The 26,980-nt window shown below is 47.3% G+C and overlaps 1 protein-coding gene across 1 annotated transcript; it reads right to left on the bottom strand.

Annotated features, from left to right (window-relative positions):
* Window positions 1-5,233: 5,233 nt before the first annotated feature.
* bicc1 (BicC family RNA binding protein 1) lies at window positions 5,234-26,543 on the bottom strand. The gene is made up of 2 exons (XM_078412700.1): window positions 26,301-26,543; window positions 5,234-5,256 (listed from the first exon to the last, which is right to left on the bottom strand). The coding sequence occupies exons 1-2, from the start codon at window positions 26,518-26,520 to the stop codon at window positions 5,234-5,236; spliced, it is 243 nt and encodes an 80-aa protein (XP_078268826.1). The 5' UTR covers window positions 26,521-26,543.
* Window positions 26,544-26,980: the final 437 nt, after the last annotated feature.

Raw genomic sequence — 26,980 nt, 5'->3', positions numbered from 1 at the left:
GGATCAGGGGGTATGGAGAGAAGGCAGGTACGGGATACTGAGTTGGATGATCAGCCATGATCATATTGAATGGCGGTGCCAGGCTCGAAGGGCCGAATGGCCTACTCCTGCACCTATTTTCTATGTTTCTATGAAAACGGCCCTTCGGCCCAGCCGGATCCGCACCGCCAGCGATCCGCGCACACGCGCTAACACTAGTCCAACACACACTGGGGACAATTTACATTTACACCAAGCCAATTAACCTACAAACCTGTACGTCTTTGAAGTGTGGGAGGAAACCGAAGATCTCTGTGAAAGACCACCCACGCAGGCCACGGGGAGAACGTACAAACAAGCAGCCCAGGTCTCTGGCGCTGTAAGGCAGTAGCTCTATCCTGCGCTACCGGTGCCGCCCAGTGTTATGGTTACTGTGCGAGTTCTGTTTGCGTACGTGGCCTGCAACTGTATGGATTTCCACCAACTTTTGGTTTCCTCCCACATTAGACAATAGACAATAGGTGCACGAGTAGGCCATTCGGCCCTTCGAGCCAGCACCACCATTCAATGTGATCATGGCTGATCATTCTCAATCAGTACCCCGTTCCTGCTTTCTACCCATTCCAAAAGATTCCTGGGTTGGTTAGAAATGTCGGCTACTGGACACTTCCCCCTGTTTGAAGACAAGCGGGAAAGGTGATGGGAATATGGGAGAGGGAAATAGCATCATCTGAGGATGGGTGCAGATGACGGGCTGAAGGGCATATTCTTGTTCTGTATGGGACAGCACGAAATCCAAGATGGCTGCTGAGCTGGCAGGTACATTGTCAAACAGTTGAGGCCGAGGGCAGTGCAGACTTGGGAGGAAGAGTGTGAAGACAGTGATGGGGTTGGAATACAGGGCAAGAACAAGTTGATACATTCTTGCTCTGGACGGAACAAGTAGTCAGACTATGACGGAACTGATGAAGGGAAAAGTATTTTGGAATTGACACCCAGCAGGTCAGTGAAACAAATCAGGCCCTTTTTTTTCAGCAGAGTAGCATGGGTTTAGGAGTATTATTGTCATGTGCATCGAGGTGCATTTTGCATGTAATCCAATCAAACACAAATACAATGAAGCCAAACTCAAGTATAAAAATGTAGCATGAAGAGAAAGATACAGAGTGCAGAATATTGTTAGCATTGTAGTGTAATAATTCCAGAGACAAGGTCCAAAGTCTGCACTGAGGCAAGGTGGAGAATTGGTACTGTAACCCCTTGCTTACGTGTAGGAGGGGAATGAATGGGAGGTGTAGTAACATTGAGAAGAACCAGATATTCCCACATCTAAATTCGTGCCAACTACACTGACCAACAATGTTATTATGCACCCAAATGACAAGTCCCATTCTTCAATCGATCCTGATTCTAAGCTTCCACAGACAAACGATAAGGAGGGGGGAAAGAAGCACCATTGTCATTCACAGCAGGAGGGTGGGAGAAAGGTTACAGAAAAAAAAAGATAGAGAGAGAGAGAGAGAGAGAGAGAGAGAGAGAGAGAGAGAGAGAGAGAGAGAGAGAGAGAGATGAGAGAGAGAGAAGAGAGAGAGAGAGAGAGAGAGAGAGAGAGAGAGAGAGAGAGATGAGAGAGAGAGAGAGAGAGAGAGAGAGAGAGAGAGAGAGAGAGAGAGAGAGAGAGAGAGAGAGAGAGAGGACAAATGCAATCCCTCCCCCAAATCCAAGCGCTTTCTCAGAACAAAGTCGACAAACTTTCTCTTCGCGAAGGTATAAATCTTCTTGACTACACTTCAAAGGCAGATCAAAGCCCTTCAGCGTTGGTCTTCCAAGATCTCTGAAGCTCACTGTCTGCCACAGAAGGGAATGGACTCACTATCAGGTGCCTAGGCGACACTGCAATCCCACACGACAAGGATCTACTCGGCAGAACCAAGCCTGCAGAAACAGTGGAATCAACACGAAGAGAACCATGAGTGCGACTCCTTTACTAAAGCAGTTTGCAATGTGTCTGCAGAAACACAACCCTACTAATTTAAAACTGTTTTCAAGAGAAAGTTAGATTTAGCTCTTAAGGGCTAACGGAATCAAGGGATGTGGGGAGAAAGCAGGAACGGGGTACTGAATTTGGATGATCAGCCATATTGAATGGCAGTGCTGGCTCGAAGGGCAAATGGCCTAATCCTGCACCTATTTTCTACGTTTCTGTTTCTCTTGCCCTCTTCCAACAGTGAAGCACTTTTGGTAGTGACTCATTGTTCACAGTCAATTTGCCAGCCCATTAGACGCAACATGATGTGTAGAAAGGAACTGCCCAATGTCGCCCCTCACCCTGATGGCCACCTTCGTGTGTGGCTGCATCAGGTGGAGTGTAGAGCCAAGGCACGTGGGCACCAAGGACCACTACCTGCTGAGGTTCTACCTGTCCCCGGTGTTGCGAAGGATGGGTCTGGCGCAGATGCCACGCAATATGCCAGTCAGCTGGACATTGCCGCACCATCTGTCATTCATGGAAAGGTTCTTCCGGACCAACACCTTTGACCACAAGTCCATGGGGCACGTGGTCAGCACGGAACATCCTGCAGGCACTGCAGGGGAATGACTCCATGGATCCTGTGGCGTGGTTCCCAGAGCAGACTGCCCAGCTTGTCTGGCAAAATGCCTCATCGCCAGAAACTCACCAACAAGCACCAAGACCTGGCTTGGCTGGCGGTGAGGGGAGCCCCTCCCAGTCAGATCCTTCCTGCACCGCCGGAACCTCACTACCGGCGCACGCTGCCCCCGGGACGGCTGCTACGGAGAGGAGACGGTGGCCCACCTCTTCGCAGAGTGTGGATTTGCCAAGAGAGTCTGGAGAGGTTTGCAAGGGTCTCTGTCACGATTTATTCCGAGCAGCTCTGTCACAGAGGACTCTGTGATCTATGGACTGTTCCCAGGGACGCATTCAGAGACTGACATCGAGTGCTGCTGGAAAAGTCATCAACTCGGTGAAAGACGTTCTTTGGTCTGCCAGAGCTTTGTTCGACCTCCCAGCGGAGCGAGCTGTCCGTCGGGGGAATGTTGCCGACTGGCCCGCTGCAGGCTGCAGGAGTACGTGCTGAGGGACGCACTGAAGCTCGGTGCAGCCAATGCCAAGGCCCTGTGGGGGAGGACCACAGTCTAGGGTCCCTTCCGCTGCTGGACATGGGGGGGGCAGGGTGTGGTGGAGACACCCCTCCAAATATGGGAAGGGATTCCACGCCAGTGGGCCACATGAGTGGCAAGGGTGGGGGGGTAATTTTGTGTAATTGGTGTATTGAATGTATGTATTGAATGTATTTATTGCCTCCAAGAATGTCGGATGGAGTTTTGGAAGGAACATGTTTTGTATATATTTTGTATATATTTTATTTCTCGAATAAAGTATATTTTGAAATTATTGTTTTTTTTAAACTGCAGATACTGGTTTCAGTCAGAAGGATCTCGACCTTAGGAGCAAAGAGGTCCTTCTGCAGTTGTTAGGAGCAAAAGAGGTCCTTCTGCAGTTGTACAGGGCCTAGTGAGGCCGCACCTGGAGTACTGTGTGCAGTTTTGGTCTCCAAATTTGAGGAAGGATATTCTTGCTATTGAGGGCGTGCAGCGTAGGTTTACTAGGTTAATTCCCGGAATGGCGGGGACTGTCATATGTTTGAAAGACTGGAGCGACTAGGCTTGTATACACTGGAATTTAGAAGGATGAGAGGGGATCTTATCGAAACGTATAAGATTATTAAGGGGTTGGACACGTAGAGGCAGGAAACATGTTCCCAATGTTGGGGGGAGTCCAGAACAAGGGGGCCACAGTTTTAAAAATAAGGGGTAGGCCATTTAGAACGGAGATGAGGAAAAAACATTTTCAGTCAGAGAGTTGTGAATCTGTGGAATTCTCTGCCTCAGAAGGCAGTGGAGGCCAATTCTCTGAATGCATTCAAGAGAGAGCTAGATAGAGCTCTTAAGGATAGCGGAGTCAGGGGGGTATGGGGAGAAGGCAGGAACGGGGTACTGATTGAGAATGATCAGCCATGACCACATTGAATGGCGGTGCTTGGCTCGAAGGGCCGAATGGCCTCCTCCTACACCTATTGTCTACTGTCTATTGTCTATTGACCAGAAACGTCACTCATTCCTTCTCTCCAGAGACGCTGCCTGCCCCAGCTTTTTGTGTCTATCTTCGGCACAACATGATGCTAACTTCGGAGGGCACAGTGGCGCAGCCGATAGAGCTGCTCCTCGCAGGTCGAGACTCAGGCCGTCTGTGTGGAGTTTTCCCCTCCTTCTCCCTGTGAACACGTGGGTTTCCTCTGGGTGTTCTGGTTTCCTCCCACCTCTCAAAGACGTGTGGCTCTGTAGGTGAATTGGCCTCTGTAAATGGCCGCTAAAGCGAAAGGGTGTAGATGAGCAAGTGAGATAACATCCAACTAGTGTTATTGGTTCAAAACGCCGCAGCGAGACTCCTGACGAGTACCCGTAAAAGGGACCACATCACCCCGATTCTGGCCTCTCTCCACTGGCTCCCAGTACGGTACAGAATCAACTTCAAGCTCCTCCTATTCACATACAAAGCCCTAAATGGGCTCACCCCCCCCCCCCCCCCCCCCCCCCATATCAAAAATCTTCTAACCCACCACTCTATCTCCAGGTCCCTCAGGTCGGCCGACTTGGGGCTACTCACTATCCCGCGGTCTAGGCTTAAGCTCGGGGGTGACCGCTGCTTTTGCGGTTGCAGCTCCTAGACTGTGGAACAGCATCCCTCTCCCCATCAGAACTGGCCCCCTCCATCGACTCCTTTAAGTCCAGGCTCAAAACCTATTTCTACTCCCTAGCGTTTGAGGCCCTCTGAGGGGGCGCTGTGAACTGTTTATGTATGTGCTGTTATGTTTGTGTGCCATTGTATGTTCGTTTCTTAGTACCTGAACTGATGTACAGCACTTTGGTCAACGTGGGTTTGTTTTTTAAACGTGCTATACAAATAAAATTGACTTGACTTGGCTAGTGTTGAACGGGGTCGATGGTCGGGCGTGGACTCGGTGGGCCCGCAGGGCCTGTCTCAATGCTGTTTCTCTAAACCAAACAAGATGAAGAACTTCAGTATTTTTTTTTCACCTTTATTCTCCTGTATTCATGTTTATTATCCAGCTCCCCGCCTGACTGTAGCTCCCTTCATCTCCTCTCCGAGCTGCTATGAAGGGTTACTGCGTACTTTGCTTGCCCATGGCAGCTTCCTCCAAGTTGTATTTTTCTATAGTCTCTTCCCATTCGGGGCTGCAGGCGAAATCCAAAATGTCTGCTAATAATGAACCCAAGTACACAAAGTAACATGCTGACACCAACAGATTCCTAATTGTTACTTGCTTGCTACGTCGTTTAGTTTAGAGATACAATGCAGAAACAGGCCCTTCGGGGGCCACAGCGCCGACCAGCAATCCCCGCACACTAACACTATCCTACACGCACGAGGGACAATTTACAATTATATCAAGCCAATTAACCTACAAACCTGGACATCTTTGGAGCGTTGGAGGAATTCGGAGATCCAGGAGAAAACCCACACAGGTCACGGGGGAGATCGTGCAAACTCCGTACAGACAGCACCCGTGGTCAGGATCAAACCCGGGTCTTTGGTGCTGTAAGGCAGCAACTCTAACGTTGCGCCACCGTGCCACCTGTAGATAGGAGGATAGACACGTTTTTTCTGCTCACTTTAATATGTTTAATTTCCTCTGTTATCACAAGAAGGTCTGTTGATAGGTCCAAGTCTGTTGACATGCACTTTCTAAATCAACTGGCAATACATTAAACTCTTTCGAACACTTCAGATAAGGGTCATCTATCGATGTTCTCCAGGTATACTGCCCGACACACCGAGTTACACCAGCACTTTGTAAACCAGCATCTGCAGTTCCTAGTTTCTGTAGAGAAGCTGTCATCTGTTCTCACAAGGGTAGCAATAAGCATTCCTACACCATGATCTCCTGAACTGTACCAACTGGCACGATGTCAATGTGCAAATAATCAAATGAGTCATTCTTTAGTTGAATCTAGCTAAAACCAGAGACCATAACAGGGTAAACAGAGATGTCACCCGTTGTGTAGAAAGTGAGAATTCAATTATGCTGCAGTTCTAGATAATGGAGGTTTCAACCTTGGACCAAAAGAAGGAAAGGTGCCAATAGTTTAACACACGAGTAACACACAAACAAAAGAGAGGTTCAGAATGGTTCAGAATGGTTTTTTTTTTAGAGATACAGCGCAGAAACAGGCCCTTCGGCCCACCAGCGATCCCCGCACATTAACACTATCCTACACTCACTAGGGACAATTTTTACATTAGCCCAGCCAATTAACCTACAAACCTGTACGTCTTTGGAGTGTGGGAGGAAACCGAAGATCTCGGAGAAAACCCACGCAGGTCACGGGGGAGAACGTACAAACTCCGTACAGACGGCGCCCGTAGTCAGGATCGAACCCAAGTCTCCGGCGCTGCATTCGCTGTAAGGCAGCAACTCTACCGCTGCGCCACCGTGCCGCCTTTTTCATGTATACAAGAATGTGTACATTTTCACATATACAAGAATGTAATGAAATTCCTTCTTTGCATGGAACCCGTAAAGTCTGTGGTAATCACGGGAACAACAAATCCAAAACGCAAGAACGGTACAAAGATCGTAGTGCAACATGAGGCGGGAGAAAAACGAAAATACTAAAGCCCCAATAATCAATCAACAGCAGCGATGAGACGGAGAACAGGAAAGAGAACCTCGTCAACGCAACCTAAACGCCGGCAAAACAAGAGAGTTGGTTGTCGAGTTAAGTGAGGGGTTGAACACAGCCCTATCCTCATCAACAGAGCTGCTGTGGAGATGGTCGACAGCTTTTGATTCCCAGGATCCTATCATTACATCATCCCAGCATTTCTAGCATCATATCACCAGCCACGTAACCTGGCCCCTTCACACTGAGTCGCTTTTCTTTTTGTCGTGTGTCCCAGATAGAACAATGAAATTCTTACTTGCTGCAGCACGACAGAATATGTAAACAGAGTACACCGCAAAACAATATGATAAATGAGAGAGAACGAAAGAAAGAAAGAAATAAAAAGAAAAAATAGTTCAGTGTATTTTCTCCACATACAAGTACACACACACACACAGATATATACAAGGCGTAAGAAAATAACTGCAGATGCTGGTACAAATCGAAGGTATTTATTTCACAAAATGCTGGAGTAACTCAGCAGGTCGGGCAGCATCTCAGGAGAGAAGGAATGGGTGACGTTTCGGGTCGAGACCCTTCCTGTTCTGAAGAAAGGTCACGACCCGAAACTTCACCCACAGATATATATATATATTTATATATATAAACATACACTCAAAAAACAAACAACAGTAGTGCAATAATAATAATAATAATAATAATAGTCTATTGTAGTTCAGAGCTTATTTGAGGATGTAGTGTTTAATAGCCTGATGGCTGTAGGGAAGAAGCTGTCTCTGAACCTGGACGTTACAGTTATCAGGCTCCTGTACCTTCTTCCTGATGGCAGGGGTGAAATGAGTGTGTGGCCAGGGTGGCGTGGGTCTCTGGTGATGCCGGCTGCCTTTTTGAGGCAGCGACTCCAATAAATCCCTTCGATGGTGGTGTTGTCAGAGCCGGGGATGGACTGGGCAGTGCTCATCACTGCTGTAAATATGCTGATGTAAATATGCTCGATCATTGATGCAGTGTGATCAAGCACATTTACATCAGCATATTTACTTTCTTACACGTCCGAAAGGATTTGCACGTCCACAAGGATTTGCACCTGAACTTCTCCAGGTAAACAATAGAAATTTGGGGGCGGCGGCACAGTGGTAGAGTTGCTGCCTTACAGCACCAGGGACCCAGGTTCCATCCTGACTACGGGTGCTCTCTGTGTGGAGTTTGTACGTTCTCCCCGTGACCGCATGAGTTTTCTCCAGGTGCTATAGTTTCCTCCTACACTCCAAAAGTATTTTTGTAATTGTGCTTGTCTTTAGTATGATATTACTGGATTGTATGCAAAACAAAGAATTTCACTGCACCCAGGTACATGTGACAATAAAGTATCACCAAAGAGGAATGCAAACCTGCATGTATTCCCAAACCCAAAACATCATGGCAATGAAGTTTACAGGGCGTGGGGCATGAGGAAACAACGTGTTTCACACCACACTTAGGTCTTCCAGGCAAAGTTCTGAACCATTCCAACCTCATTCTCTCCACACCTTCATCTCATTTCTCTTTGAAAGATGAGACACTATATTCCACAACAGCCTGCAAACCTGGACCAGTTTCGAAACCCCACCATTCGCATCTCATTTCGTACGTTCGATCCTTGTGTACTTTTAACTGCTCTGCTGGGACCAACAGTTCCCTCATTCAACCAAATTCCCAGAACGGGGACCTAAGTGGATGAACGCAATCCTCCAAGAAATTGCCTGTCAATATAAGAACCCTAAAGGGTGGCGCGGTGGCGCAGCGGTAGAGTTGCTGCCTTACAGCGCCAGAGACCCGGGTTCGATCCCGACTGCGCGTGCTGTCTGCACGGAGTTTGTACGTTCTCCCCGTGACCTAAGTCGGTTTTCTCCGAGATCTTCGGTCTCCTCCCGCACTCCAAAGACGCACAGGTTTGTACGCTAATTGGTTTGGTATTGTCCCTAGTATGTGTCGGATGGTGTTAGTGCGTGGATCGCTGGTCAGTGCGGACTCAGTAGGCCGGAGGGCCTTTTTCTGCGCTGTATCTCTGAACTAAACTAAACTTAGAAGGAAGAAACTGAGCTGATGCAGGTGTAGGTGCAAGAGGAGGCCAAGGACTGTGAACCCAAGTGCCACCATCAAGGAAGATGTCCTCCTTGAAGTAACAGACTGCGTTAGTGAAGATAGACATACCAGGGCACACTTTCTTCATTGAAGGTCTCCACCCTTTAGGACATCACATAACCTTTAGCAAGAACCCTGCCCATCAGCAAGCCAGGGTTGAATCCCTCCACTGCCTGGGACTTGTTCATCACCCTCAATGTATTTGCTGGTTACCTATTTTAATTTGATACTAACATTTGCTACAAATATATTTGATATCAAATGAGTAGTAGTTCTCACTTCTGCACAAACACAACCTACCTCCCCATCCATCTGCAGAAAGGTTCTGTGGTACCTGCTTGTTTATATCCCTGCAGCAATACAGAACCACCAATCGTCGTTTATATTCAAGAGAGTTAGATATTGGGCCAACAGAATCAAGAGAGAAAGCAGGAACGGGGCAATGATTCTGGATGATCAGCTATGATCATATTGAATGGCTCGAAACATAGAAACATAGAAAATAGGTGCAGGAGTAGGCCATTCGGCCCTTCGAGCCTGCACCGCCATTCAATATGATCATGGCTGATCATCCAACTCAGTATCCCATACCTGCCTTCTCTCCATACCCCCTGATCCCTTTAGCCACAAGGGCCATGTCTAACTCCCTCTTAAATATAGCCAATGAACTGGCCTCAACTACCTTCTGTGGCAGAGAATTCCACAGATTCACCACTCTCTGTGTGAAGGGCCGAAAGGCCTACTCCTGCACCTATTTTCCATGTTTCTATGTTTGTCTAAACACAAAGATAGAGAGGAGAATAATGAATACAGCTGATTGCAGGTGATGGGGTCATCCTGACACGAGGTGTGGATGAAAATATCTCATTTTCTGGAGTGCAGCCATGCTCATGTTGGCTGAGGGAGTAGATTGGTGTCAGGGTGCTCTCTACAGATGAAGCCTGGTAATGCCACCTCATTCACATCTTGCGTATGCCGGTTTAAACCGAATATAGATGGGGAAAAAAAAAGCTGGAGTAACTTGGCAGGTCAGGCAGCATCACTGGAGAAAAGGAATAGGTGACGTTTCGGGTCAAGACTGAGGCCTGAAGAAGGGGCTCGACCAGAAACGTCACCTACTCATCTTTCTCTTCCTCAATCGCAAAGCACGCTTTGAGTAAGCTGCACCTCCCTTGACCTGTAAACAAAAAAATATATATCTTACAAGGACTAACATCTCCAAAAAGCTCCACTAATCCCCCTCTTAGTCAATCCCGCTGATCTGTGCACTTTCTGTGTTTGACATTTATATCCAATTAACATCACTGAAACAGAAAGAAAGATGCGTCAAAGCAAACAAAAAAGATATGGAAAACAAATCAAAAATTATAAAGGGATAAAGACAGAGATGGAGATAGCACACATAAATATAGGGAATTATTAAATGATTGGATTAGATATGAATGGATTGAGCTGGATCGATTTGGATAAACAATAGACAATAGACAATAGGTGCAGGAGTAGGCCATTCGGCCCTTCTCAATAGTCAGCAACATACATGAATAGTGAGACAGGCAGAAATTGATAGACAAAGTGGTTAAGATTGGTTAATGTGCAGGAAGGAACTGCAGATGCTGGTTTATACTGAAGGTAGTCACAAAATGCCGGAGTAACTCAACGGGACAGGCAGCAGCTCTGGAGAGAAGGAACGGGTGACGTTTAAGATCCATTAAGATCGGAAAAGTATTCATCAGCTTCTCGCAGAACCTCTTCCCATTAATTGCCAGACATGTTCTTCAGTCGTGTTTTAGAAATTGCTTCTTGTAGCACAGTCTGGGATCACTGGTAACACATCGAACCACTTCCACCACAAGCATTATTGCAGTTTTTACGCGTTAAGTTTTACATTTTTAAAATATTGTTACGAAACATTGGATGTTCCTGTGCGTCACCAAGCTTGCATTCACCATGATGTTCACCGCCACAAAACCCTGCTCACTCTCTTGTTGGGACAAGTGATAAAAAACGGAATTTCGTGCGCAGAAAAGGAATTGCAGATGCTGGTTTATACCGAAGATAGATACAAAGTGCTGGAGTAATTCAGCGGGTCAGGCAGCATCTCTGGAGAAAAAGGATGGGTGGCGTTTCAGATCAGAACCTTCTTCAGTCCGACTGTGAAATTGTCCCAATCCAAAACGTCACCCATCCTTTTTCTCCAGAGATGCTGACCGAACCTGAATCTAGCACTGGTTGCTATCTGTTCAAAGTTCGGCAGACTAGATTTTACATCTAAAACGTAACACTTGAGACAGCTGGAACAAACCATTTTCATTTACACAGTCGTATTTTTACAGCCTTTGTTATAATAAACACACACTGAGCAAAGGTTAATAAATAATCTGCAATATTCATTCTCGCATTAACATGAAAGTCTGCAGAAGTGAAAACTACCACTCATTCGTTATAGAAACATAGAAAATAGGTGCAGGAGGAGGCCATTCGGCCCTTCGAGCCTGCACCGCCATTCAATATGATCATGGCTGATCATCCAGCTCAGTAACCTGTACCTGCCTTCTCTCCATACCCCCTGATCCCTTTAGCCACAAGGGCCACATCTAACTCCCTCTTAAATATAGCCAATGAACTGGCCTCAACTACCTTCTGTGGCAGAGAATTCCAGACTCACCACTATCAAGTGTATTTGTGGCAAACTTAAATAGCAAATGAAAATAGGTAACACGCAAATTTAATTTAGTTTATTGTCACGTGTACTGAGGTACAGTGAAAAGCTTTTGGTGCGTGCTAACCAGTCAACAGAAAGACAATGCATGATTACAATCGAGCCATTTACAGTGTTTAGATACATGATAAGGGAATAACGTTTGGTGCAAGATCAAGCCAGCAAAGTCCGGTCAAGGATAGTCCGAGGGTCATCAAGGAGGTAGATAGTAGTTCAGCACTGCTCTCTGGTTGAAGTAGGATGATTCAGTTGCCTGATAACAGCTGGGAAGAAACTGTCCCCAAATCTGGAGGTGTGCGCTTTCACACTTCTATAGCTTTTGCCTGATGGGGGAGGGGAGAAGAGGGAGTTGCCAGGGTGTGACTCATCCTTGATTATGCTGCTGGCCTTGCCGAGGCAGCACGAGGCATAAATGGAGTCAATGGAAGGGAGGTTAGTTTGTGTGATGGTCTGGGCTGCGTCCACAATTTGCTGCAAACACGTTGAAGACGGCGAGCAAGCCTCAGGCAGTGGGGGGGGGGGGGGGGGGGGGGGGGGGAGATTCACATAATGGGTGGTTGAGGTACTTCAGATATTATCACTGGCCGCAATCCATGAACTTTCTCTGGCCTCTGCAATCACTGAGAAAGAAACTCGATCTTTCCTTGGCTACTTGGAAGTTTTAATTGTATCAGACGCACATTCCTCACTAGCGTACCCTTCCATGTATTAGTGAAGGGACCGGCTTTTGGATGCAATATTGTCAACGTCATCATCTTCGATGATCTCTGGTGGTTTAATTGTTCCAGTTGGGAAGTGTCTGTAACAGGAGGGGAAGACTCTGGGCAGGCTTTAGAGATACAGCGCAGAAACAGGCCCTTCGGCCACTGAGTCCACGCCGACCAGCAATCACCCTGTACACTAACACTCTCCTACACACACAAAAGGGACATAGAAACATAGAAAAACATAGAAAATAGGTGCAGGAGTAGGCCATTCGGCCCTTCGAGCCTGCACCGCCATTCAATATGATCATGGCTAATCATCCAGCTCAGTAACCTGTACCTGCCTTCTCTCCATACCCCCTGATCCCTTTAGCCACAAGGGCCACATCTAACTCCCTCTTAAATATAGCCAATGAACTAGCCTCAACTACCTTCTGTGGCAGAGAATTCCACAGACTCACCACTCTCTGTGTGAAGAAATGTTTTCTCATCTCGGTCCTAAAAGACTTCCCCCTTATCCTTAAGCTGTGACCCCTGGTTCTGGACTTCCCCAACATCGGGAACAATCTTCCCGCATCTAGCCTCTCCAACCCCTTAAGAATTTTATATGTTTCTATAAGATCCCCCCTCAGTCTTCTAAATTCCAGCGAGTAGACGCTGGAATTTACAATTTAGCCGAAGCCAATTAACCTACAAGACTGCACGTCTTTGGAGTGTGGGGGGAAACCGGAGCACCCGGGGAAAACCTACGCGGTCACGGTGAGAACGTAAAAACTCCCTAGGGACAGCACCCATAGTCAGGATCGAACCCGGGTCTCTGGCGCTGTAAGACAGCAACTCTACTGCTGCGCCACCGTGCTGCCCCTATCTGAAGGCTCTCTGAGGTTCGGCACCAAGTAGAATGGATTCCAGCTGAGAAACAAAGCACCCTGAAGGGTTACCGAGCAACAGGTAGATCTGTTCCTCTGACAATTACACTCAGTTTGGCCAACTTGCTTACAGTGCTTACTAAAATCACGCTGCCATTTGGTGGGTAATGAAGGCAAACGTGATAGTGGCATTAAGAGGCTTTCAGATGGGCACATGGATACGCAGAGAATAGAGAGATATGGGTCACGGGCAGGTAGGGATTAAATTAACTTTGCATGTTCGGCACAAATCTTTCCTGGGCCCATCACACTGATGCAATTATAAAGGAAGCTCATCAATGTCCACTTCACGGGAAGATTGCGGAGATTCGGTATGTCAGAGAGGATTCTCTTCAACTTCTACAGGTGTACAGTAGAGAGCATATTAACCAGTTGCATCACAGCCTAGTTCAGCAACTTGAACCCCTAGGAGTGAAGAAGACTGCAAAAAGTGGTGGACACTGCCCAGTCCATTACGGGTTCTGATCCCACCGACCAGTGAAGGGATTTACAGGAGTCGATGCCTCAAAAAGGCAGCCAGCATCATCAGAGACCCACACCACCCTGGCCACACACTCATTTCACCCCTGCCATCGGGAAGAAGGCACAGGAGCCTGATAACTGTAACGTCCAGGTTCAGTTTCTTCCCTACAGCCATCAGGCTATCAAACACTACAACCTCCAACTAAGCTCTGAACTATATGGCCTTGGTTTTGTCTTTTTTGCATATTAATGTTAGCATGGATATACTGAACCTTTTTTCCCATTTATTATATTATTAACAGAGTACTATGTTTACATATTCTGTCGTGCTGCTGCAAGTAAGAACTTCCTTGTTCTGTCTGGGACATATGACAATAAAACACTCTTGATTCTTGAGATATTGTGGGTTGAAGTACCTGTTCCTGTGCTGTACGGTTCTATGTCTGTTCAACACATTCTTTCAGGGCGTCTGTTCATTATTTGTTTAAAAAAAATCATTGGTCTTTTCATTTTTGACACATGAAGAACCAAAGTGGGAAGAGACCATTTGGCCCTTTGAACCCGTTCATCCATTCATCGAGATCGAATAGCCAATTTCCTGCACAATCGCCACACGCCTTGATTCGCTTCTTGTCCAATGCTTCAATGGCACTTTATTGTCACGTGTGCCAAAGTAGAGAGAAATTCTTATTTTTTGCAGAAAGTTCAGTGACAATCCTACTATACATTGGGAACAACCTTACTAAATATGAGTGGGTAAGACAGTAGACCACACCCAGTCCGTACACCTGCACCTATTGTCTATTGTCCACACAGGAGCCACTACCTTGTACCAAGCAGGAACGGGGTACTGATTTTGGGTGATCCGCCATGATCATATTAAATGGCGGTGCTGGCTCGAAGGGCTGAATGGCCTACTCCTGCACCTATTTTCTATGTTTCTGATCAATTTTGGCCTAATTATTACGCGAGACCCTAATGAAAGGCCAAACTTTTAATGCTTTTCAGTACATGAAGGTTCAGGTGGGTCAGTGGGATGGAGTTGCAGGGGCCATCCTTGCCAGGTGAAGTGTTGACGTCCTCCATTGCTGCTCTGTGAAGCTACAGGCCACGACCGATGCGGGAATCTATGTGGGTTTTCAATGAGACTTCACTGTTCTCCAAATTAAAGCATTCCAAAGACTCAATATCCTCCCTTGATGAAGATAATTCATCTGGCCTGTCTCGCTCATTCTGAGGCAGCCGCTCCTGGTTCTAGACTCCAGAGACAGAGGAAACAGCCGGTCTACATTCAGGCCGTCGAGCCCCTTAAAACCCCAGCATAACGTAGACTATCGAAACAATCGAGAGAAAATCCCCAGACTGCGATTATGGGAAAGTATTTCCTTGTATTAAACTTCAAAGCCCCCTCTGAACGTAGATCAATATTTTAAATGATTAGCTGCAGCTTGTGTGAAGGCTTTAAAACATATGTGGTGTTCACCATCAATCATTAACCCCCCCCCCCTGCAGAGGAGAGTAAACTCAAAGCAAATTCCAGACAGTGGTGGCCAGTGAATCATAATACCAGAAATTTTTACATGAAGCCCGAACTCTGCCCTCTGCCCACCCGAACTCTGCATTAACTGAGTGGAGTGACCAGGTCATCTTCCGAGCCTTATCTTCCGAACCTAGACAAAGCATTTCCCCAAATTCCAATAGTTGCTAGTTGGTGCTGATAGCCTCAGCTGTGGCTCAGTTGGTTGTCATCTCATGCAAGTCAGGGGAGCTCGATGGTCAGTCCCAACTGCAGAAGATTTGAGGACAAAAGACCTGGGGCAATGGTAGAGTGTTGTGTGCTGCAAGAGGGCCACTTGGTCCAAAATGACCACCTGCAGATGAGACGTGAAGTTAAGTTAAGTTAAAGTTAAGTAATCGAGCATGGAAACAGGCCCTTTAGCCCATCTTAACCATGCTAACCTACATTCCCCATTTTCATTAGTCCCATCAGGTGTTTGGACTTGCTGGTTTGGATTCTGAACTGGCTTATTGATAGAAGACTGAGGGGTTGTGATGGAAGGCTTGTAATGGCTGTGTTTGGCCCATATCCCTCTCAAACTATCCTATCCACGTACCTGTCTAAATGTTCCTTATACATTGCGATAGGACCTGCCTCGATTACCTCCTCCAGCAGCTCGTTCCATACACCCACCATCCTTGGTGTGACAAAGTTACCCTTTAATTTCCCATTAAATCTAGGTCCTAAGGGCATCACAATCAGCCAATGGGATTGGTAGATCTTTCCCAAGAGACAAGCCAAGGCAGCCAAATGGTCTCTCCACGGATATCACCCGATCAGTCAACGTGACAATTAAATCAGGCCACACCTCTATCTCCAAAGTAACAAACATTTATTAAGGTTAGGTCTCCACCTCCTGTGGCTAGGTGAATTTCATGCCAGTTTAAGATCAACAATTAAGCCGAAGTCCGCAAGACTCTTAAAAACATAAAAAACAGGTGCATGAGGAGGCCATTTGGCCCTTCGAGCCAGCACCGCCATTCATTGTGATCACGACTGATCTCCACAATCAGTAACCTGTGCCTGCCTTCTCCCCATATCCCTTGATTCCGCTAGCCCCGAGGGCTCTATCTAACTCTCTTTTAAATTCATCCAGTGAATTGGCCTCCACTGCCTTCTGTGGCAGAGAATTCCACAAATTCACAACTCTCTGGGTGAAAAAGTTTTTTCCTCACCTCAGTTTTAAACTCACCTCAGTCTTAACTCAGATCAGTGTCTCATGAATTTGAATGAGCGTTTTTGAGAAGGGGACAAAGGTGATTGATGAGGGGCAAGGCAGTGGATGTTATCTATGTGGATCTTAGCAATGCAGTTGATAAAGTCTCGCGTGGTAGGCCGTTCCGGAAGATTAAGATACACGGTATCCACAGTGACTAGTTTGTTTGGATTCTGAACTGGCTTATTGATAGAAGACTGAGGTGATGTGATGGAAGGCTTGTAATGGCTTGTAATCTCAAGAGCCACACTCTCACTTCTAGAAATGGGGAGCTTTCAAATTAAAATGGGACCTATTCTAATAGCTGGAATTTAGAAGACTGAGGGGGGATCTTATTGAAACATATAAAATTCTTAAGGGGTTGGAGAGGCTAGATGCGGGAAGATTGTTCCCGATGTTGGGGAAGTCCAGAACCAGGGGTCACAGCTTAAGGATAAGGGGGAAGTCTTTTAGGACCGAGATGAGAAAACATTTCTTCACACAGAGAGTGGTGAGTCTGTGGAATTCTCTGCCACAGAGGGTAGTTGAGGCCAGTTCATTGGCTATATTTAAGAGGGAGTTAGATGTGGCCCTTGTGGCTAAAGGGATCAGGGGGTATGGAGAGAAGGCAGGTACAGGTTACTGAGCTGGATGATCAGCCATGATCATATTGAATGGCGGTGCTGGCTCGAAGGGCTGAATGGCCTACTCCTGCACCTATTTTCTATGTTTCTATGTTAATATATAAACCTATCAAAGGGAATTTTCTGAACTTTCACGTTCTCTCCAAATAACTCATTGAGCAATTCAGTGAAAAGATGGAAGCACGCACCAAGAACGTCCCAGCTCTGATCTCCAATCTATAAGGAGGTGCTCGAGTTGAGCCAAGTCAACCACCAGGGAAGAACAACAGAAGAAGGGTCACGACCTGATACATCGCCTGTCCGTTTCCTCCACAGATGCTGCCTGACCTGCTGAGCTCATCCTGCACTATATTTCACTGGGGAAGTAGAGTTAGGTCGCTCCCTGCAAGGAAACAACACAGTATGGATGTCGAGGGCAGGCATGATCAGGGGTGTGTGTTTTAGCTATGATGCTCTGACGATGGAATGGAAGGATGGAATGCTTTATTGTCACATGTGACGAGGCACAGTGAAATCCTGTGCTTGCAAACCCAAGGAATGCAAAATAGCCACCACATACGGCGCTGGCAATGTTACAATGTAGCCCCGCCAACTCCACCTTTGTTCTCCCCCTTCCCTCCCCTCCTGGTCGCCCCCGCCGCGGCGATCCTCCATTATTTATTGTTCTTCCCCCTCCCTCCCTCCTTCACGGCGGTCCCCACAAAGGTTGAAGATGGCCGGGCAAGGTGAGGCACGATGGATCGCAGGACAACTGGATGAAGGTGACGGATGCAATGGCACTTTATGGGACTGGGAAATGGCACCAAAGTACTTCTTGGCAAACTGTAACCCGGCCATCCTATTTTTGCAGCCAACAAGTGGTTTGCATCTTGCAGTGTAGCCTCTGTCTTTCTGTTCATGAAGTCTTCTGCGGACAGTGGTCATTGACAAATCCACACCTGACTCCTGAAGAGTGTTTCTGATCTGTCGGACAGGTGTTTGGGGATTTTTCTTTATTATAGAGAGAATTCTTCTGTCATCAGCTGTGGAGGTCTTCCTTGGTCTGCCAGTCCCTTTGCGATTAGTAAGCTCACCAGTGCTCTCTTCTTAATGATGTTCCAAACAGTTGATTTTGGTAAGCCCAAGGTTTGGCTGATGTCTCTAACAATTTTATTCTTGTTTCTCCGTCTCATAATGGCTGCTTTGACTTTTATTGGCACAACTTTGGTCCTCATGTTGATAAACAGCGGTAAAAGTTTCCAAAGGTGATGGAAAGACTGGAGGAAAGACTAGCTGCTGAGAGCTCTCTTATACCTGCATTACGGAGGCATTTAAACACACCTGAACAATTACAAATACCTGTGAAGCCATGTGTCCCAAACATTATGGTGCCCTGAAATGGGAGGCTATGTATAAACACAGCTGTGATTTCTACATGGTGAAACCAAAATGTATAAAAATGGTCTTTAATAAAATCTGACAATGTGCATTTTAACCACTGGTGATTTTTTCTATTACAAATCTCAAATTGTGGAGTAGAGAGGCAAATAAATAAATGATGGGTCTTTGTCCCTAACAATATGGAGGACACTGTATGTCTGGAGCCAGCCCTCGCTGAAGACAGGCAATGATGATGGGATGCATTGCTGCCCCTGTGCCAGCGTTGACTACAGCAGACTGAGGAGTGGGATGTTCGAAGACCAAGTCTACAAAACCAGCTCTTGGTCTACTATCCACAATTAGACTACGGTCAATCTAAAAGAGTCATGAGAGCATGACACATGCAATCAAAGGGCCCGTTACAATAAACCAAGAGCCAGTAGCCATTTACAGCCTTTTCATCCAACGAGACCGCTAATGCATTGGCTTAAATTGCTTTTTACTCCAAATCTGGCCTACTCCTGCTTATTTATTCCTGATAGCATATTTAGATCACAAAATCACCTTTGTATGCCAGTATATCAAACCACTCCCCTGACTTACAAATCCAATCCACATGTTATTTGTGTAGGAAGAAACTGCAGGTGCTGGCTTACACCGAAGATAGACACAAAACGCTGGAGTAACTCAGTGGGTCAGGCAGCATCTCTGGAGAGAAGGAATGGGTGACGTTTCGGGTCAAAACCCTTCTTCAGTCTGTCTATGAACCATCCTACCACAATCAGAGAGCAGTACTGAATTACTATCTCATTCTTTGATGGCCCTCGGATGATCCTTGATCAGACTTTGTTGGCTTTACCTCACACTAGTCATTATTATTGAGGGCGGCACGGTGGCGCAGCAGTAGAGTTGCTGCCTTACAGCAAACGCAGCGCCGGAGACTCGGGTTCGATCCTGACTACGAGCGCCGTCTGTACGGAGTTTGTACGTTCTCCCCGTGACCTGCGTGGGTTTTCTCCGAGATCTTCGGTTTCCTCCCACACTCCAAAGACGTACAGGTTTGTAGGTTAATTGACTGGGTAAAATGTAAAAATTGTCCCTTGTGTGTGTGTAGGATAGTGTTAATGTGCGGGGATCGCGGGGCGGCACGGACTTGGTGGGCCGAAGGGCCTGTTTCCGCGCTGTATCTCTAAATCTAAAAATCGCCATATCATGTATCTCCACACTGTAAATGCATTGACTGTAATCACGTATTGCCTTTCTGCTGACAGGTTGGCACCTAACAAAAGCATTTCACTGTACCTCGGTACACGTGGCAATAAAGTAAACTGATAAACTATCACTAGCTGGGTTCCCCCAGCACTGTGTGTTTCGCTTAAGATTCCAACATCTGCAATTCCTTAGTGTCTTACTGTAGGTTACTTCGGGTCACCATTGCATAATTGTGCTACCACACAAGTCCGCAGATTGGCAAAGAAAGATTTTACATCAGTATCAGCATTTCCCAAAGCATTACACAAAAAAAAAATCCAAATATTTTTGTCAAACAAGTCACTCTCTTGGTGCAGTTCAGCCACAGAAAAATAAGTCTCTCTTCAAAATGAGTTTACAATTTGAGCCCCTCAGCAACAGGGCTGTCTGTCACTGATCAGGGGTGGCGTAGGATCATGCACAGAAGGATAATGGTCATAGCACCCTGTGCTGCCGTTACATGCCGTGCAGTTTAACGCAAACTCCCACGGGAAAACGAGATAGCAGCCGACAATGACACCCACGGAACAACCATTAAAGCAGAGAGGAATTGTGGGTCAGTGGAAACTAAATATTGATGTCATGCAGGCTCTTTTAACAATCAAAGTGATCGTTTCTGAAGACCGTTATAAATATACTTTAAACATGGTTTAGTTTTGTTTAGTGTAGTTTGTTAGACAGCGCAGAAACAGGCCCTTTGGCCCACCAACCAGTTATCACCCTGTGCACTAACACTATCCTTCTCACTTGGGGCACGTTACAATTTTACCAAAGTCAATTAACCTACAAACCTGCACGACCTCGGAGTGGGGGAGGAAACCGGAACCAGAGAAAACCCACGCGGTCACGGGGAGAACGTGCAAACTCAGTACAGACAAGCACCCATAGTCAGGATGGAACCCGGGTCTCTGGCGCTGTAAGGCAGCAACTCTACCGCTGCGCCACCGTGCCACCCAAAATATCCACCCTGTTGATGCCGAGTACAATTTTAACTCGTAGATAGTTCCCTTAAAATGTGCAGATTGATTGCATGCCTGTCAAACCCACTTCACGCATCATCATTATTAACCAGGCAAAATTTCTAAGCCAAAAGAAAAAACAGTTACACAAGACAAATTATCAGACTGGCCGTATATATTGGCTCAAGTCAAGACAATGACATGTACTTAACCCTTTGATGCTTTTATTGTTGCACTGAGGCTCCAGAATAGCAGTCTCAGTGTGCAGATTCATGAGAGATATCTAAGTCTATACATTGCACAAGTCCCAGTTCGTAACCATACTTTGATATGCATTAAAATCAAGTCAAGTCAAGTTTATTTGTCACATACACATACACGATGTGCAGTGAAATGAAAGTGGCAATGCCTGCGGATTGTGCAAAAAAATAATTTTGGACAGTCCAATCTGAAAAAGAATATATCTCCGAATATAAAAGACACATTGCCGTAATATACAAATACAAATTATTGGACTAACCCAATCTTTCCAAAGTGCCAATAGACAATAGACAATAGGTGCAGGAGTAGGCCATTCAGCCCTTCGAGCCAGCACCGCCATTCAATGCGATCATGGCTGATCACTCTCAATCAGTACCCCGTTCCTGCCTTCTCCCCATATCCCCTCACTCCGCTATCCTTAAGAGTTCTATCCAGCTCTCTCTTGAAAGCATCCAACAAACTGGCCTCCACTGCCTTCTGAGGCAGAGAATTCCACACCTTCACCACTCTCTGACTGATTTGCCATTTTCTCGCGTCATTGCATTCAATAATTTCCTGTGTTGTAGTATTTCTAATTGAGCATTTTACTGCGTTACTTAACTCAGTTATTTTTACTGTAAAGATCAACTTCGTAGCAGCATTGCCTTCATCCCCCTATCGTCCAGCAGCAGTGTGGCATCACCACATGCACAAGTAACTCAGTTTTGATATAAAACTAAACTCTCAGTAAAGCGCGCAACTTAACAAAAGTAATCCAATCAAGTAATTTATAATATTTTTTCCTCAAAGCACAAGAGGCACGAGGCAGCTCAAACAAGAAAAAAGCACTCCAATGTTTCAGTCGCTACAAACAAAATCTGTCACAGAATTGACTCACAAGATCGGCAGCTGATTTGAAGGCATATTTATCAAGTCAGTGGCGTTCTTGGGCCGCCATCCAGTAATTCTCGGTCTGCAAGTGTGAACAACCACCACCCCCTCATGGATGTTAGGACACTTCATGGGTGGTCAGTCGTAAATCCAATGGGCAATTCGCGTAATATCAATCAGGACAATGGTTGGAATGCGGATTTAGCTACCATGTGGAGTTGGGATTAATTGTACAGATGTATTTAAGGGGAGAATAGATAAATAAAGGAAAGAAAATGTCGAAGGAGGATGTGTCGTGGAGGAAGGTACTGGAGATGCTGGTTTACGGCGAAGGTGGACGCAAAATGTGGAGTGTCGACTGAAGAAGGATCTCGACCCAAAACGTCACCTATTCATTTTCTCCAGAGATGCTGCCTGACCCGCTGAGTTACTCCAGCATTTTTGTGTCTATCTTCTGGAAGGATGTGTTGATAGAGGGAGATGGCTTGGAGGGGGGTTGTGCAAGTGTGGACTGGATTTCAATATTTAACCTTCACTGTAGTTCGGTACCTCTCCTGCAGAGCATCTAGTTATCATTGTAGTCCAGTTTGTCCTTCGAGATATAGAATTATGGATAGCTAACAATTCTAAAATCAAATTTAGAACTACAACATCCAAGTACGTTCTCAATGGGACAAGGTGCAACAAGTAAACTACTTAATGAGTTTCTAGGGGTCAAACAGCACCCGCGGAGGAAAAGGGATGGTCGACGTTTCGGATCGAGACCCTGCACCAGGTCTGAGAGTGAAGGGATCAAAGGGAGGGTTGAGACAGGGACTGGGAAGCGATCGGTAGATTCAAGTGAGGTGGGGAATGATGGATCAAGGCAAGGGATTGGGGAGGCAGGGTTTAGAGAGGGACAGATGGTTTGATAGGCGGAAAGAGATAAAAGGGGGAAATAAATGGATAGATGAAACCAGGTGAAGGAGGGGGAAGAGGTGACAAGGTGCAAGTTCCAGTCATCACTGATCATCTCAAACCAGCGACGCAGGTCGTGACCATCAGAACAAAAGCTTCATAAACCTGTTGATCAGCTCGCAGCGGGTTTTTCCTTTAAATCATACTTCAAAAATACATTTGCACTCAAAATTTGGGAATACCTGCAAAACTGATCTCTACATGCAATCGGCACGCACCCATCGATGGATGGGCTTCACATTTAGCTGCATTGTTCACGTTCATAGGAGTAGAATGAGGCCATTTGGCCCATCGAGTCCACTCCGCCATTCAATCATGACTGATCTCTGCTTCCTAATCCCATTTTCCTGCCTTCTCCCCATTACCCTTGACACCCGTTCTAATCAAGAATCTGTCTATCTCTGCCTTAAAAACATCCACTGACTTGGCCTCCAGAGCCCCCTGTGGCAATAAGTTTCACAGATTAACTACCCTCTGACCAAAGTTCATCCTCACCTCCTTTCTATAAGAGCACATTTTAATTCTGAGGCTGTGACCTCTGGTCGTGGACTCTCCCACCAGTGGAAACATCCTTTCCACATCCACTCTATCTGTGCCTTTCATTATTCTGTAAATTTCAATGAGGTTTCCCCACCCCACCCCCTCAACCTTCTGGGGTGGGGTGGTGAAACAGTATGATGAAGCCAAGTCGAGTCCCAAGCTGTGACTCAGGAACCCAAGACCCGCTGAGTTCCTCGAGCACTTTGCGTTTTGTCCCAGGGTGAGATCAAGAGCTGGTCTGGTGCCCTTCAATGTTACATGCGGATTGGACCGTAACTTGTCAATGGGTCCGAGTAACAAGATCAACATTCCCTCAAAACATTATTCAGATTTCTAAAGTGCCATGAACCTTCTGAACAGGAAGCTGGGCAAAGCTGGATCACTTATGTGTAGGGGGGAACTGCAGATGCTGGGTTACACAAAGATCGAGCACATCTTATCGAAACGTATAAGATTATTAAGGGGTTGGACACGTTAGAGGCAGGAGACATGTTCCCAATGTTGGGGGAGTCCAGGACCAGGGGCCACAGTTTAAGAATAAGGGGTAGGCCATTTAGAACGGAGATGAGGAAAAACTTTTTCAGTCAGAGAGTTGTAAATCTGTGGAATTCACTGCCTCAGGCAGCCAATTATCTGAATGCATTCAAGAGAGAGCTAGATAGAGCTCTTAAGGATAGCGGAGTCAGGGGGTATGGGGAGAAGGCAGGAACGGGGTACTGATTGAGAATGATCAGCCATGATCACGGTGAATGGCGGTGCTGGCTCGAAGGGCCGAATGGCCTACTCCTGCACCTATTGTCTAACGTGCTGGGGTAACTCAGCGGGTCAGGCAGCATCTCTGCAGAAAAGGACTAGGTGATGTTTCGGGTGGAGACCCTTCTTCAGACTGGCAGTCAGGGGAGAGGGAAAACTAGATGCGTGATAAGGTAAAGAACACATCCGAGCTGGCACCAACGGCCAAGGGAAGGTAGAGCCCACAATGCTCCATTGTTGGCTGTGGAGGTGATAACGAAGAGACACGAACAGCTAAACCAGCAGGACGACACGGGTGGAGGGGGAGGGGGAGGGATGGAGAGAGAGGGAATGCAAGGGATACTTGAAATAAGAGAAAGTAACCTTCATACCGCTGCCCCCCCCCCACCTTAAACAATCAGTGTGAAGAAGGGTCCCGACCCTCAGAGGGAGTACAGAGAAGGTTCACCAGATTGATCCCTGGGATGGCAGGACTTTCATATGAAGACTGGATAGACTCGGCTTGTACTCGCTGGAATTTAGAAGACTGAGGAGGGATCGTATAGAAACTTACAAAATTCTTAAGGGGTTGGACAGGCTAGATGCGGGAAGATTGTTCCCGATGTTGGGGAAGTCCAGAACAAGGGGGTCACAGTTTAAGGATAAGGGGGAAGTCTGTCTTTTGGGACCGAGATGAGAAAGTTTTTTTTCACACAGAGAGTGGTGAATCTGTGGAATTCTCTGCCGCAGAAGGTTAGTTGAGGCCAGTTCATTGGCTATATTTAAGAGGGAGTTAGATGTGGCCCTTGTGGCTAAAGGGATCAGGGGGGTATGGAAAGAAGGCAGGTACGGGATACTGAGTTGGATGATCAGCCATGATCATATTGAATGGCGGTGCAGGCTCGAAGGGCCGAATGGCCTACTCCTGCACCTATGTTTCTATGGAACGTCGCCTATCCATGTTCCCCAGAGATGCTGCCTGACCCGCTGAGTTACTCCAGTACTTTGTGTCTTTTTTTGTTTTGTTGGGTGGGTGGTAAACCAGCATCTGCAGTTCCCTGTGTCAACTACTGTACTGTAGCGATGCTGAGGGCTGGTCCAAGAGCGTAGAAGGGGTTGGTCACACACACACACACACACACACACACACACTGTATCTGTCCAGACTCAGTCCACACTCCCGGAGCCTGGAGTGGCGTTGAATCAGCGGCTGATGGAGGGAGGGAGGCAGCGTTCACTGCAGCTGTCAGATGGCTTTCCCCTTGGTCCGGGGACATAACCTGCCAACAGCCAGCCCCCCAGAGACTGAGCTCCAGGCTTCAGCACACACGTTCACACATCAACCCCACACCCCCCACCCCCCACCCCATCCAGACTGGTCCCCACCCCCCATCCAGACTGGTCCCCACCCCCCATCCAGACTGGTCCCCACCCCACCACCCCTGGACCGGCCAGGTCACCACTAAACTGTGGGGAAAGTTGGTTCAAAAACTTCCTGACTTGTCTTACACTGTTCCCTGCCCCTCAGTCACATCACCCGGGGAAGTTTGTTTGTCTCTCTTCTCTTCCCCCCTCTCTATTCTCTTTCCACCTCTCCTTTCTCCCTCCCCCTTCCTCCCCTCTCTCTCCCCCTCTCATCTCCCTCTCCTCTCTCTCTCTCTCTCTCCCCCTCGCTCCTCTCCTCCTCCCTCTCCTCTCTCTTCCCCTCTCATCTCCCTCTCCTCCCTTCTCTCTCCCCCTCTCCTCTCTCCCCTCCTCTCCTCTTTCTCCCCCTCTCCTTCCCTCCCCTTTCCCCACCTCTCTCCTCTCTTTCTCTCTCCCCCCTCTCCTTATTCCCCTCTCCCCCTCTCCTCTCCCCCTCTCCTCTCCCCCTCTCCTCTCCCCCTCTCCTCTACTCTTTCCCCCTCTCCTCTACTCTTTCTCCCCCTCTCCTCTCTCTCCTCTCCTCTCTCTCCTCTCCTCTCTCTCCTCTCCTCTCTCTCCTCTCCCCCTCTCCTCTACTCTCTCTCTCTCCACCCTCCCCTCTCCTCTCTCTCCCTCTTCTATTCTCTCTCTCCCCACTCTCTTCCCCCTTCTCTCTCCCCCTTCCTCCTCTCTCTCCCCCCTCCTCTCTCCCCCCTCTCCTCCCTCTCTCCCCCCTTCCTCCTCTCCCTCCCCCCTCTTCTCTTTCTCCCCACCCTGTCCTCTACTCTCTCTCCCCCTCTCCTCTCCTCTCCTCTCTCTCCCCCTCTCCTCTCCCTCTCTCTCCACCTCTCCTCTCCTCTCTCCCCCCCTCTCTATTCTCTCTCCCCCTCTCCTCTCTCCCCCTTCCCTCTCTGTGTCTCTCACCTTGTAACATCGCCTCCAGTTTCTTGCGGTCCACCCGGAACCTCTCCTCCATCCAGTCTGGGTCAGTGCAGTGCTGCAGAGTGTGGCCATCGTCCTCTGAGGCTGCGAGCGGGGAGTCTGTGCTCCTCTCGCTGTTGGAGCCGGGGTCGCCTGTGCTGGGGTCTGGCAGCGGCTGTGAGGGCACCAGATAGCCGCTCAGACAGTCGCCCTGAGCCGCCATCGCCTGCAATAGTAACAGCAGCAGCAGCAGCAACAGCAGTAGTAGTAGTGCACTTGGTCAATCTCACTTCCAACAAGGGGGAACTGACCCGGGGCACTGGAACTGGGCAAACACATCCAGTCTGCATCCAACTCTGACACACACTATCCTCTCCTTTCTCTTTCTCCCTCCCCCTCTCTCAATCTGCAGAGCAAAAACCCCACTTAGCAAATCCATCCGCACGTTTCCACCCAAAGTAGTCCCATTGCAACTTAATCTGTAACCTATTACAATAGTCATTCCTCAGTGAACGACCGAATGAGCCAACGCTGAGAGAAACTGCATCGTCTACTCAGCATTAACCCATTGCGATGCAATTCCATCTGACTTTATAAAACACACACATTTCTCGAATGTGTGTGTTTGTTTGGGTTTTTTTTTTAAATCTACCTTTTTTTCCCTCATCTGTATTTTCTTTTTC

The sequence above is a fragment of the Rhinoraja longicauda genome, chromosome 16 (genome assembly GCF_053455715.1).
Source record: "Rhinoraja longicauda isolate Sanriku21f chromosome 16, sRhiLon1.1, whole genome shotgun sequence".
NCBI lineage: Eukaryota > Metazoa > Chordata > Chondrichthyes > Rajiformes > Arhynchobatidae > Rhinoraja > Rhinoraja longicauda.
Note: the sequence above shows the minus strand (reverse complement) of the source record. Positions and strands in the feature narration are given on the sequence as shown.